Genomic DNA, 16,123 nt, shown 5'->3' with positions numbered 1-16,123 from the left:
GTTTAGTTCTGCTCTATGGACAGCAGTGTGAAATGGGTTGAGAAGTTCTGAAGCCTCTAAAGCTCTTGGCTCAGGCTTTTGGAACAAATCATCATGTATGGATATGGTGAATGGGGAAATTTCAGTTTCCCTTTTTATACCAGATTGGGTTTTGTGTTGCCTCTGGTATGATTTGTAAAAGGACCCGAGGCTTTCATTACTCGCTAAATTGAGCGGTTCCAGAATTCAGTGTGATGCTTTGATGAAGAGGGCACTCATTCTCCCCAGTGAGGCTGCCTGATGCTATCTCTGCCTCTATTTCCCGGCACGTTGTTGACTCTGTTGGGAAATTCTTCTGTGATATGCCTATTATTAGTTGTTCATTGAATGCACTGTTTTGGGGAATGGTATTTAGCTGTCAAGCTTCTCTGACATCTGATAACTTTCAAAACAGAATTATGCCAATTTCTCTTGCCTTTCACTTCCTTTTGGTGTAAAAATCGTAGAGACCCAGAGAGAGAATTATGGACAGAGCTATGAAATTTTGGAAGTGATTAAAAATAGAGTAGTCAACAAAAACACATTGGATTTTTCCATTAAAAAGGCTGAGGGGAAAATAAATAATTTGCAAATCACATTAAAGCTATTAACATCCAAAACTGCTTTTAGAGTGGAACTTCATTAAAAACCCAGAGGCTGAAGAGTATTGTCTAAAGGTCATCTTGGCCAGGCCCCTGCCTCCAGTCACTTGAATGATCTGTGAGATTTCTGCTTTCTGGTTTGTTTGTTTTTTAATGGTATTTATTAAGTGCTTTACTATGTGCCAGGGACCTACTAAGCGCTGGGGTAGAAACAAGATAATCATGTTGGACACAGTCTCTGTCCCACATAGGGCTCACAGTCTTAATCCCCATTTCACAGATGAGGTAACTAAGGTGCAAAGAAGTGAAATGATTTGCCCAGGGTAACCCAGCAGACTAGTGGCAGAGCTGGGATTAGAACCCAGGTTCTGTGACTCCTAGGCCAATGTTCTGCCCACTAGACCACACTGTTTTTTCTCTTTGTTTTGGTAAAGAAAGTATTCTTTGGTGAATGAGCAGTTTTGCCCACCCAGAGAAATGGGCTAATCTTGTGAGTACATGCTCTGTTTATCCAGAGAGCTGAAAATCTGAGTCATAATTGATTCTATTAAATGTCAGTGCCTGAATCCTACTCTCCTTATGCAAATTAGTTCAAACCAATATTCCGATGCTGCACAAGGTTAGGGAACAGTAAATTCAAGAATGTAAAATAAAGGCATGGTCAGCAGTCTCTTAAAGGTCATTTTAGATTTCTAGTGGTCTTCAAACCAGAGAAAACCCCGAGCATTTCCAATTGAGCATGTAAAATCCAGGATCAGGTCTACAGCTTTATTAGCCTACAAACAGTGGGGCTCCACAAAATCAGAGAATCAAAGAAGCCTGAGCTCCCACCTAGTCCAGCCTTTTATCTCCTGTCTGCATCCTCTCTGGATGGTGCTTAGTACAGTTCTCTGCTCATTTTAAGTGCCTCTGATTAATTAATTGGCAGGCAATTGATTCCCTGTGCCCTATTCTGTTGCTTATCCTACATTTTGTTTCCTTTTGCAAATTGCAGGATGAGATGTCCACCTTTTTCCAGTTCGGGGCCTCTATCCAACAGCAAGCCATTGTCATGCTGAAAATGATGCAGGATTACGACTGGCACGTTTTCTCCTTAGTGACCACCACCTTTCCTGGGTACAGGGACTTCATAAGCTTCGTCAAGGTCACGGTGGACAATAGCTTTGTGGGTTGGGACATGCAGAACGTGATCACCTTGGATACTACCATTGGGGATGCCAAGACGCAGGTCCAGATGAAGAAAATCCACTCATCTGTCATCCTGCTCTACTGCTCCAAGGAGGAAGCCATTTTCATCCTGAGCGAGGCCCGTTCCCTGGGCCTGACAGGGTATGATTATTTCTGGATAGTCCCCAGCCTGGTCTCGGGAAACACCGAGACCATCCCTAAAGAGTTTCCTTCTGGGCTCATCTCGGTCTCCTATGATGACTGGGACTACACCCTGGAGTCGAGAGTGAAAGATGGACTCGGGATAATCACCACTGCTGCCTCATCAATGTTGGAAAAGTATTCCTTCATCCCAGAAGCTAAGACCAGCTGCTATGGGCAACCAGAAAAGACTGAGCTTCCACTCCATACTCTGCACCAGTAAGATGAGATCCTTGTTGCTCTTTGGGTTTGGGGCGGTGGGGGCGAGAGTTTTCACTGGGGCTTGTTCGTGTTTCTCATTGCAGTTTAATAACTATCAGCATTTCCCTCAGCTTCCTATCCATAACACATCGTCATTCCTTAATTTAGGTTTTATCCTGGGATATAACCTCCCTTTACCATATAGAGGGAATGCTTCCTTCTGCCTGATGGACTGTAAATTCCCTCTAGACTGTAAGCTCATTACGGACAGGGACCATGACTGTTTATTCTGTTGTATTCTCTCAAGTGCTTAGTACAGTGCTCTGCACATAGTAAGTGATCAGTAAGTGCCAAGGATTGAAATCATCTTCATTTCTCCAATGGCTAGAGGTGCAGAGGGTTGCTAAGACTGGCTACTGATCCTTAATTTAAATCTCTCCAACTAGTACTAAATTTGGCTCTGGAATCCTCAAAATCTTGCACATGAATTCAGCTGAGCAGCTTGGAGAGTATGAGCAGGGTATCCAGCTCTGACTACTCAACTGTGTATAACATTGAGGTGTCAAAGATGGCCTCAAAATTAAAAAGGAGAGGTCCCGGAGGCTCAATGAATTCTTTATTTCACCCTGTACTGAGAAACACATTATGAACACTTCCACTTGCTAACTGCTTTTTAAGTACTCAGTTCCAAGGAACTAGATGAAATTGTGGTAGTCGGGCAGGATTTTTAGACCATATTGATAACTGCTTTGTGAAAATATCTGTGGATGCAGAGCATGCTTCTGAAAGTTTTGAAGGAATTTGTTGGGGAAGTAGAGAAACTTCTGGCATGAGCATGAAACTTGTCCTTGTCGATCAGAGGGATGGCTTCCAGTATAATCCTCTCTTAAAGATGGGTTCCAGAGGTGACCTCATGTTTATACCTGGCAAATTGGCACAATCTGGGATTAAATATAGGTTCCATGAAAACTTAAAAAACCACAATTTTCTGGGCAGAAAGTCCTATGTCCATAGTAATAGCTCAATAAATACCACTGATTGACTGATGGTAAATCAGCTCTCACCAATCTTCTTGTGAGTGTGAATGGAACATGTGGATGGAGGAGAACTTGTGGATCATATGTATTTAGATTTTAAAAAATCCAAGTCATCATGGGACAGGAGGTGGCTTAGTGGAAAGAGCATGAGCTTGGGAGTCAGAGGTTATGGGTTCTAATCCTAGCTCCTCCTTATCAGCTGTGTGACTTTGAGGAAGTCACTTAACTTCTCTGTGCCTCAGTTACCTCATCAGTAAAATAGGGATTAAGACTGAGCCTCACATGGGACAACCTGATTACCTTGTATCTCCCCAGTGCTTAGAACAGTGCTTCACACCTAGTAAGCACTTAACAAATGCCATCATCATTATTATTATTATATTATTTGGGACAGACTGTAAAATGACTAATGGTTAGGAAATAAAATGTTGGGTTAAATATCCACTGTGTGGAATAGAGAAGTGGATTTCCCCAGGACTCAGTCCTGTGACCGGGTTTATTAAACAAACTCATGTTATTATTATTATTATGGTATTTATTAAGTGCTTACTATGTGCCAAGCATTGTTCTGAACACTGGGGTAGGTACAGGATAATCTGGTTGTCCCACTTGGGGCTCACAGTTTTAATCCTCATTTTCCACATGAGGTAACTGAGGCACAGAGAAGTTAAGTGGCTTGCCCAAGGTCACACAGCAGACAAGTGGCGAACCCATGTCCTCTGAATCCCAAGCCTGTGCTCTTTCCACTAAGTGATGGGGAAGACAGTTTGTGCAGTGAAACTTCCAAACCTGCATAGTACACTAACCCCTCCTATGAAGTGAATGCTAAGCAATGGAAAGAAAATAATTTGGAAAGCTGAATGAGAGGGCAGAAAAGTAGAGATGATGTTAAAGTGAGCAAATGCAAGGAAGGCATACTTGTACTTGGGGAAACAGTGGGCCTAGTGGAAAGAGCACAGGCCGGGAAGTAAGAGGACCTTGTTCTAATTCTGGCTCCACCACTGGTCGGCTGTGTGAGAGTTTGGTTAAATCACTTGACTTCTCTGTGCCTCAGTTACCTAATCTGTAAAATGGGGATTAAATACTACTCCCTCCTGTTTAGACTGTGAGCCCTATAGGCACAGGGACTGTACCTGACGTGATTAACTTGTATCTACCCCAGTGCTTAGAACAGGGCTTGACACAGAGTAAACTCTTAACAAATACCAAAAGATAAACAAACAAACAAATCCATCTCAAGAAAAAAAAAAAATCCAAGATAGTACAAGATGATGGTCTTTGAGCTATCATTTGTGATTTAGGAAGGGAATTTTAAAATCTCCAAAATTTTAGATGCTAAAATTGGTCCAATTTGAGGCACCAGCCAAAAGGGCCAACAACCTGCTGTACATCATCAGGAAAGGGTTAGAAAACACCAAAAACACTTTGTTTTGTTATTTTACTAAGTCATGTTACGTCCATACCTTCAGTTTTGTGTGCAGGTCTGCGTGCCACACCTTAGAAAAGATATTCAGTGCAGTTCTCGGTTAAACATGTTTTGAGCTAAGATAATCAGCACTTCTGGTGTTTCTGAATATTTGCCATACTTCAGCTTTATGACACATTGTTTTCCACTTTACAACCCTTGCGTCCTTTATGGTACCAGCTCTGGAAGGTTGAACAGTAGGTGGAGGAGGAAGGAATACAGGAGTCCAGGAGAAATGGAGAAACAAGCTGAGATGGGAAGGAAGAGGAATAAAGCTGAAAAGAGGGTGAGTGGGATGGAGCAGGAAGAGGCCAAATGGCAGCGATTACTTGACATATCCCTGAAGCAAAAGTTGGCTGCCTTATCAAAGAATCCCTCTGTCATAGTATTAATCCTGTGTTACTCACTTATAACTGACTGAGCACTTTAGATAATTGGGATAAACATCAGGTGTCAAATCTTAGTTCAGGAACCAATCCCTCACTAAAATTATCATTCCTTATGAGAAACTTGGTTCTGACCTATGACTTTTCAATGAGACACCACTTTCAGGAACCCATTTCATTGTCAAACAAGGGCAGCCTGTGATGCAACAGGAAAGGTTCAAAGAAGAAAGACTGAGGTGATGACAGAGATGAGCTGAGGCTAGATTGAAAAGGCTCTTCAACCTGGAAAGATGAAGGCTGAGGGGAACAGGATGAACATTCTCAGAACCAAGCCAGGCAATGACAAGGCAAACCTAGAACTTCCCATCATCCTAGGCTGAAGAAGCACCATTGAAGCTTCGGGGTGGTAGGTTTGAAATAAACCTAAGGAAATATGTCTCTCAGAAGGTGGTCAGAATTTGGAAGTTCTCTCAGGCAATTTATGTAGGCCAAAAATATCAATAGATTTCTGTGGGAGGTGGCATAAATTGAGAGTAGAGCAGACCACATCAATAAGTAGAATTAATTGAGTCCCTTAATGGCCAGAGTGTGATACCAAGTGTTTGGGAATGAACAATGGAAATTAAAGACACTAGACCTCCCCTCAGGGCACTTACCATCTGGAAACATAAATTATTGGCAAAAAGAGGGAGCAGGAGTAAAAGCAGATAGTACTGGCCATGGCAAGAGTAGAGAAAGTGAGATGAATACATAAGTGGGAGCCATAAATCGATAGAGGCACAAGGGCTAGGTTGGCAGTTGGGGAGACTCGGACTGGGGATGCTGCCAAAATGAGTTCATGATGAGTTTTTAGAGGGAAAGTTAAGGAAATAGCGTCCTTCAGCTTTAGCTTCCAGTCCATACTTCACTTTGCTGCCCAGATCATTTTCCTACAGAAGCATTAAGACCATGTTTCCTCACTCCTCAAGAACCTTCAGTGGTTACCCATCCAACTCTGCATCAGACAATCTCCTTACCATCGACTTTAAAGCACCCAATGGCTTGTCCCCTTCTACCTCACCTCACTGCTTAGTACAGTGCTCTGCACACAGTAAGCACTCAATAAATACAATTGAATGAATGCTCTCCTACTAAAACCCAGCCTGTGCACTCTGCTCCTCTAATGCCAACCTACTCATTGTGGGCAGGGATTGCCACTCTTAATTGTTGTATTGTCCTTTCCCAAGACAGTGATCAGCACACAATATGCGCTTAATATCAATGAATGAATGAACCTACTCACTGTACCTCAGTCTCTTTTGTCTCTCCACCAACCTTTCATTCATGTCCTACCTCTTGCCTGGAAAGCTCAATAAATATGATTGATTGATAGCTAATAGGATGGTGGTCAAGGAGAGTAGCCATTACTCCTCTGCTCCTTCAAGCACTAGTTGCTCTTAATGGAGGCTGAATCCTAGGATGGAAAAAAACATTTTTCTTACTCAGTAATAGAAAATCTCATGTTCCCAATATAAATATCCACAGTGACCTGGAAATCATTTCATCCCATCCCGTTGTTTTGAGTTTCCCCTGGAAAACCAGAATAGATCCCATGTTCTTCATCCCAAACAGAATGAGGCCAGTTAGTGGAGTCCCTGCAGGGCCTTTTGGGAATGGACAAGTGAAACTCTGAACGTTTTGGGATTCATTCATTCAATTGTATTTATTGTGTTCTTACTGTGTGCAGAGCACAGTACTAACAGCTTGGCAGAGTACAATACAACAATAAGCAGATGCATTCCCCTCCCACAAGGAGCTTACAGTCTAGAGGGGGAGACAGACATTAATATAAATAAATGCATTACAGATATGTACATATATGGACATAAGGGCTGTGGGGATGTGTCAATCACATGAGCCATCTGCATTCTGCTTCTCTGAAATGTGGCTTTATTCATGTACTGGTTTGACTCGGGGCAGTAGAGCAACTGGGACACTCTAAAGGGACCCTGAGAGAAACCTGCATGGGCCATATCTCCTATGTGGAAAAAGCCTGCAGAAAACCCTCATTCCCTGTAACCAGAGCTTGGTGGAAAGGGGCATCTTTGTTCTTACGGTGTTGAAGTGCTTACTATGTGTCGAGCGACCGTTGTAAGCGTTGGGGTAGACACCAATTGATCAGTCCCCGTCCCACATGTTGGCTCACAATCTAAGTAGGAAGGAAGACAAATTTCAAATCCCCATTTTACAGTTGAGAAAACTGAGGCAGAGAAGTATAGTAACTTGCCCATGATCATGCAGCAGGCGACTGACAGAGCAGGGGTTAGAACCCAGAGCAGGGGTTAGAACTCTGACTTTCTGGCCTGTGCTCTTCCCATTAAGCCATGCTACTTTCCACGAGGCTGATTCTTAGCCCCGTGGTCCTATCTTACAAAGCTAAGCAGCCTCTGTGTCCTTAACACCCTGACAAATACTTGTCTCAAAGTGTCTCTCTGCAGCAGTTATGTAATTGCTGCATTCTACCCCGGACTTCACTGCATTTGGGGGCTGGGTGAGGAAAATTCAGTGACTTGTGACTCCGCCCTCTTGTAAAATGAGCTGTCAGGCCAGATACAGTTCATTAAGGAAGCAGTGATGTTTCATCACTAAACTGCCTCTCCCCTAAAAAGATTTGTCAGATTTTTAAATCAATAGCACTTAAGGATGTTCTCTCTTGGAACAAGTCACTATACATGATTTTGCCTGTGCCCTGATGTCATGCAGGAGGAGTTGAGAAATAGAGGCGTCACCGGGTTCTAAAACCAGGGTTGTTGTTCCTGAAGTTGACGGTTGTCTAGTTCTTCTCCTCCTGCTGCTCTGCATTATGTTCGGATCTTCAGTTGGCAAGCAGAGAAAAATCAGATGTGGCATGGTGTGGGGGTTGGTCTTGTGTAGAAATGGCATATTTCCATGCAGAGAAAAATCGAGAAATGCCAACCTAATAAACGGGAAGTACTGAAAACGAGACTGAGGCTGAAGCTGGAATTTTCAATATTTCTAATTAGGGTAGAAACATTAGTTAACTTGTGGTCATTTGAAAGGCTTTAAAAAAAACCCCAACAAACCCCAAATAAGAGCTGGTTATGGGTAAATCACTCTGCCATTCAGATCTTTTCACACTGGGAAAACCCCCTGGCTCTCAACCCAAGTCCTCACCGATGGGAATTGCTGCCAGATGATTTCCAGAGGTGCCGCCTTTGAATGCAGTAATTCCATCAGTGACATTTCAGCCTCGGAGAAGCAATATCTCAAGTCCCGTGAATCATCTGCTCCAGTGCAGAATCTCCTGAGCCGATGTTTAATGAAATGTCATTCTTGGGGTGTGGGCGGGGGTGGGGAAGGGAGACAACACACCCACATGGTGTGGGTAGCTGGATGGCAACCGGACAGCCGTTTCCCTGCCTCCCTCCCAGCTCGGCCACCTCCCCTGGGCCGAAGGCAACTGGCGTCAGTCCCTTCCACAGAGCTGCCTCTGTTGTCCTGAACTGCCACATGTGGGGCTGAAAATCTAAATTCTAAGTGCCTAATGGTAAAATGTGTGGTAATGCATCAGGCACAGCCCTAACAGTGTCCCTGGGGTTTTCAGAGAAAGGACAAGCGAGGGATAAAAAAAAGTATTGTGGTTAATATTCCTGGTTTCCAGAAGAGGACTTTGAAAAGATCATGAAGAGAGCAGTCAGCATTTTTTGAAGTTCAAAAATAGCTCTATCATTTTATGCAATACCCGCTTTACTATGGCAAAATACAAAACATCTGTTCTCTAGCCAAAGCGCTGCGGACAAGCATAGTGACTTTCATTAACGCAGATGGAAACAGCTACCAGCTCCAGCGAGACTGGACCCAAATGTAGTATGGCCTGCTCAGCTTCCCCAGAAAGCTAGGCCTGTTTGTAATTTTTGAGCAATTTCTCCTTGAAGGACATCAGTCAAGATCGGGTCTGAAGAAGACAAGATGGCAAATGAAGCCTGTGTCGGTTGATGGAGAAAGGGACAGCCGCAAGGCATCTGCCCAGTAAATTAATCAAATGAAATTAGCTGTGGTGTTTGTTAATAATAATAATTGAGGTATTTGATAAGCGTTAATTTTGTGCCAAGCACAAAAGCACTGGGAGAGATACAGGTTCATCAAGTCAGACACAGCCTCTGTCTCACATGGGACTCGCAGTCTAAGCAAGATGGAGAACAGGTATTGAATCCCCGCTTTTCTGATGAGGACACTGAGACACAGAGAAGCTAAGTGACTGGCCCAAGGTCGCAGAGCAGGCAAGTGGTGAAGCCAGTTTTATAACCCAGGTCCTCTGACTCTTAGACCTGGGCTCTTTCCACCAGGCCTCACTGCTTGCTCTGAGATCGATACAAGATCAATCAGGTCAGAAACAATCCCTGTCCCACATGGAGATCACAGTCTAAGGGGGAGAGGGAGAAAAAGTATTTAATCCCCATTTTACAGATGAGGAAACTGAGGCACAGAGAAGTCAAGTGATTTGCTCAAGATCACATGGGCCCATGCTCTTTTCACTAGGCCACACTGCTTCTGCCTAGTTTGGGGAATCTATAAGAAGCATGGCTTAAAGGATAGAACGCACACCCTCTATTCCCTACCTTCCTTACCGTCATCCCTCATCACCCTGGGATGACACATCAGTTTCAGGCTCAGTAAGCCAATTGTGTTAGAGCCTAGGACATCTAGGCATAAGCCTGAGGAGGTAAAAGACAAAAGCAATTCCCTTCCCCTTATTCCTATTCTTGAAAACATTATGAAGTCGTCCGTGGCTTCCGGCTGCTTGACATTCAATCAGCTGTTTATTAAGTTGTGCGTACCTCTCTTCTGTAAGCTAGAAATCGAGGACTCGCTCAGTAAAAGAAGGGTAGAAATAAGAGTCCACCTAGGTGAGAAACAGAATTTTGAGCTTATTTCTGTGCCAATCTTGTAAGTTTAACTCTTAGCACATCCCTTTAGTTAGTGCTGAATGGCAGAAAAAGTAACTGTTTCCTTTAATATATGGTATTGAATAAGCTCTTGCTATATGCCAAGGACTGAGTAGATAAAGGTAATCAGATGAGTTCATTGTAGGCAGGGAATATCTATTTGTTGCTATGTTGTACTCTCCCAACTGCTTAGTGCAGTGCTTTTCACACAGTCAGTGCTCAATTAATATGATTGAATGAATGAATGAGCTCACAGTTGCGGAGGGAGCAAGACCTATTTTACAGAGAACTAGTGATTTGCCCAAGGTCAAAAGGCAGGCCAATTGGAAGGCTGGGACTAGAATCCAGGTTTCCTGACTCCCAATTCCATGCTCCTTTCACTAGTAGTAGTCATAATAGATACTGTGGGTGGAACACTGTACTAAACACTGGGAGAGAATACGGAAGTGGGAATTAGATATGGTCTCTGCCCCTCTGCTGCCCCTTCTAACTCAAATGTTATTTATTTGAAATGTTTTAGTTACGAAATCATTGATCCTCTGAAACTAAGCAGGAATACCCACTCTAATTTTTTAATGGCATTTACGTTATTACTATGTACCAGGCACTGTACTAAGCACTGGGGTAGATACAAGCTAATAGGGTTGGACATAGTCCATGTCTCTTGTGGGGCTCACAGTCTTAATCCCCATTTTACAGATGAGGGAATTGAAGCACAGAGAAGTTAAGTGACTTGCCAAGGTCACCAGCAGACAAGTGGCAGGGCTGGGATTAGAACCCAGGTCCTCTGGCTCCCAGGCCCATGCTCTTTCCACTGGGCCATGCCGCTTCTGTTCATAGGATTTTAATCACCAGAAGGAGGAAATTTCAAAACTGAGTCTCTCTCTGTTTTTAGCCTGAAAGGGAAGAGAGATCAATAAATCCCTCATTAGAGATGCACCATATCTGAATGCTGATTTCATTGTTTAGGTCATGTTTCCCATTTGGGCAATAATTATGCTTGTGCGTGACCCCAGAGAGAGACGAAATCCCCATTAACCTGCGGCACAAGTCTGTTCTGGTCAGTCGTATTATTCACCGAACTGTTCATCCGATGCTGCAACGATTTGAAGTGATTGACTTGCATCACCGGGATGGCATATGGGCTTCTCTGACCTACAGCCAAAAAAGGAGGCAGCGCTGTTGTCCAGCAGAGCTCTAGCTAGAGGAAATGACCCTGACGAATCCGTTGAGGTTCACTGTCTCAAGCTCTATGGCTTTTTGCAGGACGGAATTCAAAAATGGCTGGATGGCCGAGGCCCCAGCTGCTTCCTGGAATCAATTCCGGCTCAGCCAAAAGACTGGGAGACCCAGGCTGGTTCGCGGGTCTCGATGTGGCCCAGACCTGCTTAGGTCCGTGGTGTCACCAAGTCCATTGGCATGCATGTCTGGGTGCTCCAGATCGATATTTGCTTGTCGAGAGAGGGAAATGATTTGAGTTATCTCAGTGTGCTGAAAGTCTGGCAGTCGGTGCTGGGTAGCTCCGCACCAGGCAGGGCCAGGGAGGGCAAGATGTCTCTTTTTCACGAGGGCAAAAGGGAGGCCAAAGTAGTTACTCTGGAAGTAGGGCTTTCTGGAACATTCTAGAATCCCACCTCATACAGGAAGCCTTCCCCAATTAATTAACACATGAATTTTATTCCTATTCTCAGCACTTTATGGGCACATGTCAATCTTCATTTATTTGTGTGCATGCATGTGCATATATATATAACATCTATTCATATATATGTATATACATAAGTATTTGTATATATGTGAATATATGTATATATGAATGTATGTGTATATATACATATGAATATATGTGTGTATATATATATATATGAATGTATATCTATTCATGTATATATATATATATACATATGCATAGTCTGGGAGTCAGAAGGACCTGGGTTCTAATCCCTACTCTGCTTTATGTCTTCTGTGTCACCTTGGACAAATTACTTCACTTCTCTGGGCCTCAGTTACCTTATCTGTAAGATGGGGATTAAGAGTGTGAGCCCCATGTGAGACAGGGACTGTGTCCATTCTGATTAACTTATATCTACCCCAGCACTTAGATCAGTGCTTGCACATAGTAAGTACTTAACAAGTACCGTTATTATTATTATTATTACATGCCCATATATATACACACATATATATGCATCTAGTTATTAATTCATCTATTTAATTCTGATCAATGAGTCATATTTATTTAGTGCTTACTATGTGTAAAGCCCTGTTCTAAGCCTTTAGGATAGCACAGTATAAAAGAGTTGTTAGACATGTTCCCTGCCCACAATGAGCTTACAGTCTGGAGGGCAAGACAGATATTAATATAAATTGTAGATATGGACATAAGCCATAAGTGCTGTGGGACTGAGCAGGGTGGTGATTGAAGGTGATATATGTATAATTCATCCTGATAGAGCTATGTTGTTTCTCCTGCTTCCACAATTTGTAAATACATTTTCATTCATTTAATTCAATTGTATTTATTGAGCATTTACTTTGTGCAAAACACTTAGCCCTGCACTAAGCTGTTACTGTACAATGTAGGCCTCCCTGCTTTGGGTGAATCAATCAATCAATCAATCATATTAATTGAGCACTTACTGTGTGCAGAGCACTGTACTAAGCGCTTGGGAAGTACAAGTTGGCAACATATAGGGACAGTCCCTACCTAACAGTGGGCTCACAGTCTAAAAGAAGGGTGAAGGCAGGGAATATATTTCTTTCTTCTTTTATACCCTCCTAGACACTGAATACAGTGCTTAACATTTAGTAGGCACTCCATAATCAATCAATCAATCAATCGTATTTATTGAGCGCTTACTATGCGCAGAGCACTGTACTAAGCGCTTGGGAAGTACAAATTGGCAACACATAGAGACAGTCCCTACCCAACAGTGGGCTCACAGTCTAAAAGGGGGAGACAGAGAACAGAACCAAACATACCAACAAAATAAAATAAATAGGATAGAAATGTACAAGTAAAATAAATAAATAAATAAATAAATAGAGTAATAAATATGTACAACCATATATACATATATACAGGTGCTGTGGGGAAAGGAAGGAGGTAAGATGGGGGGATGGAGAGGGGGACGAGGGGGAGAGGAAGGAAGGGGCTCAGTCTGGGAAGGCCTCCTGGAGGAGGTGAGCTCTCAACAGGGCCTTAAATATGAGGCACTCCATAAATATGACCAAGTGCTTTATCAACTGATTTGTGTCCTGGCTGACCATGATAGAGACCTCAGGAAACATAGATGCTCAGATAGCAAATTGGAGATGGAAGGGTCAAGAGTCCTACCGCGGCGTCATTTATGAGAGCAACATGGGACCGTTGGAGGGTAGCACCAAGATGGCCATTCCTTCTGAACTTGGGCCTGAAATTAATTCATTCAATCATATTTATTAAGTGCTTACTGTGTGCAGAGCACTGTACTAAGCACTTAGGAAAGTACAATACAAAAATAAACAGTGATGTTCCCTGCCCACAGTGAGCTCAAAGTCTACCCATCTAGCCACAGTACACTATAGATCTTTGTTATTATCCTTATGTTGACTTTTATTGGTATTCTTTATTATTAATAATGATAATAATAATGATGATGATGATGGTATTTGTTAAGCACTTACTATGTGCCAAGCACTATTCTAAGCTCTGGGGTAAATACAAGGTTATGAGGTTGCCCCACTTAGGGCTCACAATCTTAATCCCCATTTCACAGATCAGGTAACTGAGGTACAGAGAAGTTAAGTGACTTGTCATTCAACTGACAAGTGGTGGAGCTGGATTAGAACCCACAACCTTTGCCTCCCAACCCCAGGCTCTTTCTTCTAAACCACGTACAAGGAAGGCACTATAATAATAATAATAATAATAATTATGGTGTTAAGTGCTTACTATGTGCCAGGCACTGTACTAAATGCTAGGGTAGATACAAGCTAATCAGGTTGGACAGAGTCCCTGCCCCATGTGTGGCTCACAGTCTTAATCCCCAGTTTCCAGATGAGATAACTGAGCCCCAGAGAAGTTAAATGACTTGATCAAAGTCACACAGCAAAGTGGTGGAGCTGGGATTAGAACCCAGGTCCTTCTGATCTCCGAGCCTGTGCTCTATCCTCTAGTCCATGCTACCACTGATGGACTGATTGATCACAGCTGAGACTTAGTCTGGTTGCAGATTTACTGCTAACTCCAGCCTAGATGTATATCCTGCTTTCTTCATAGCCCTCATCTCCAGGCCTGCTTCCTTCCATTGGCCCGCTCTTAACGAAAGGACTCAGTCAGACTGGAGATGTGGAACAATTCTTTTCCTGATTCAGTAGAATCTTCAGTACCTCTGCATCCAGCACCGACCCCGTAGGCACTGCCCTCTAGACTATGCTCATTGTGGGCAGGGATTTGTGTTTGTCATATTGTCCTATTGCACTCTCCCCAGTGCTTCATACAGTGCTCTGCACACCGTAAGCACTCAATAAATATGAACGACTGATTGACTGACTCAAAGCCCGGCTTGTTGGTGCCACCTCAGGTCTGTCTGTAAGCTAGAGTTGAATCAGATTTTGTGTGGGCACAGAGGTTTGATGGATAAGTTAATAAGTCTGTTGATTGCTTGCATGCCACTGTCTGTATCCCCAAAGCCTGCTTCTGGACAATTTGGATCATTTGGCTAATTCCATCTAAACAGTGAAAATGAATATCGCTCAGCTTCTGATGCTGTGGAGGTTGGCCCCTCACTGAATATTGCAGCCAGGGATGGTAAGCTTCTTTTATTCATGAGGTTTTAAGAACGCAGAAACAGAAGAAATGTCATATTGGGCTAGCCCATATTGGTTCCTCAGCACAGGATTCTGTCTCTGTCAGTGGCTTCATCTCAAAGGATGTTTGGAGGAATTGGATGATGGATGGTTGGGTATACTCTTTGACAGCGGCCCAATCAATCAATCAGTCAATCAAAAGTATTTGTTGAGTGCCTATTGGGTACAATGCACTGTGCTAAGAGTACAGTTGAGTAAGAAACATGGTCTCTTCCTTCAAAGGAGCATAGAATCTAACAGGGTGGGGTTTCACAGGCAAAGCCATTCATAAAAGTATCGAAGAGCTTGTAGTATTAAAAAAAATTCTTGGTTAGGGATGTATTTTCTTACATCCCTAAATTTTCCTGTAATCACCTATTATGAATCACCCATCTATTAATGTATTATTTAGTGCAATACTAGATGCAAATTGCATCAGAATTAATGGTAGGTTAGACACTTAGAGAGATTTATTTTGTTTTAATGCAAAATAGAAAAAAACAAACTTCCATTTGAGTGTACTCACTCCTTCCTTCTCTCATTTTCAAGACGTTTTAATTCCTAGTGCACTTGCTCTTCCCAGGTTTTGAGAGGTTAGCCCCATAAATGTAGCCAATACAATCAGCGTGGCTTAGTGAAAAGAGCACGGGCTTGGGAGTCAGAGGACATGGGTTCTAATCCTGACTCTTCCCGTTGTCTGCTCCGTTACTTTGGGCAAGCCACTTAACTTCTCTGTGCCGCAGTTGCCTCATCTGTAAAATGGGGATTAATACTGGGAGCCCCACCTGGGACAACCTGATTACCTTGTATCTACCCCAGTGCTTAAAACAGTGCTTGGCACATAGTAAGCGCATAACAAATACCATAATAATTATTATTACTATTATTGAAAAAACTCTTCTTTATATTCTGATTTACTATTCCTCTGGTCCACTTTCTGATTATTGGGGAAATTAGCCTCATTCATTTTCTGTTTTTGAGTTGGGCTAATCTCTGAATCAGGTCCAGCTAGAACCCACATCCTCTCACCCCCAGTCCTGATCTCTTTCCACTAGGCCATGCTGCTTCTGATTAAGTGCTTCTGTTAATAGCTTCTGTTAAGAGCTTTAAAGCCAATAGTGAGGAGTTTTTGTTCGATGCAGAGGTGGATGGGCAACCCCTGGGAGTTTCTTGAGGAGTGGGGAAAGTTGGAGAGGAGTGACCAACCCCAGATCCTGGATCTGGCAATCCACATAGTGACTAAAGCAAGGAACAGAATGCCATATTCTCA

At 42.9% G+C, this 16,123-nt stretch overlaps 1 protein-coding gene across 1 annotated transcript in view; it reads left to right on the top strand.

Annotated features, from left to right (window-relative positions):
- The window catches only part of GRIN2A (glutamate ionotropic receptor NMDA type subunit 2A), a 341,178-nt gene that overhangs the window by 186,307 nt on the left and 138,748 nt on the right, over positions 1 to 16,123 (top strand). The window contains exon 3 of the mRNA XM_038763448.1: positions 1,615 to 2,207. Within this exon, the coding sequence (XP_038619376.1) occupies positions 1,615 to 2,207 (593 nt within the window). The remainder of the gene's footprint in view (positions 1 to 1,614; positions 2,208 to 16,123) is intronic.

Source organism: Tachyglossus aculeatus, chromosome 21 (genome assembly GCF_015852505.1).
Source record: "Tachyglossus aculeatus isolate mTacAcu1 chromosome 21, mTacAcu1.pri, whole genome shotgun sequence".
In the NCBI taxonomy this organism is placed as follows: domain Eukaryota; kingdom Metazoa; phylum Chordata; class Mammalia; order Monotremata; family Tachyglossidae; genus Tachyglossus; species Tachyglossus aculeatus.
Note: the sequence above shows the minus strand (reverse complement) of the source record. Positions and strands in the feature narration are given on the sequence as shown.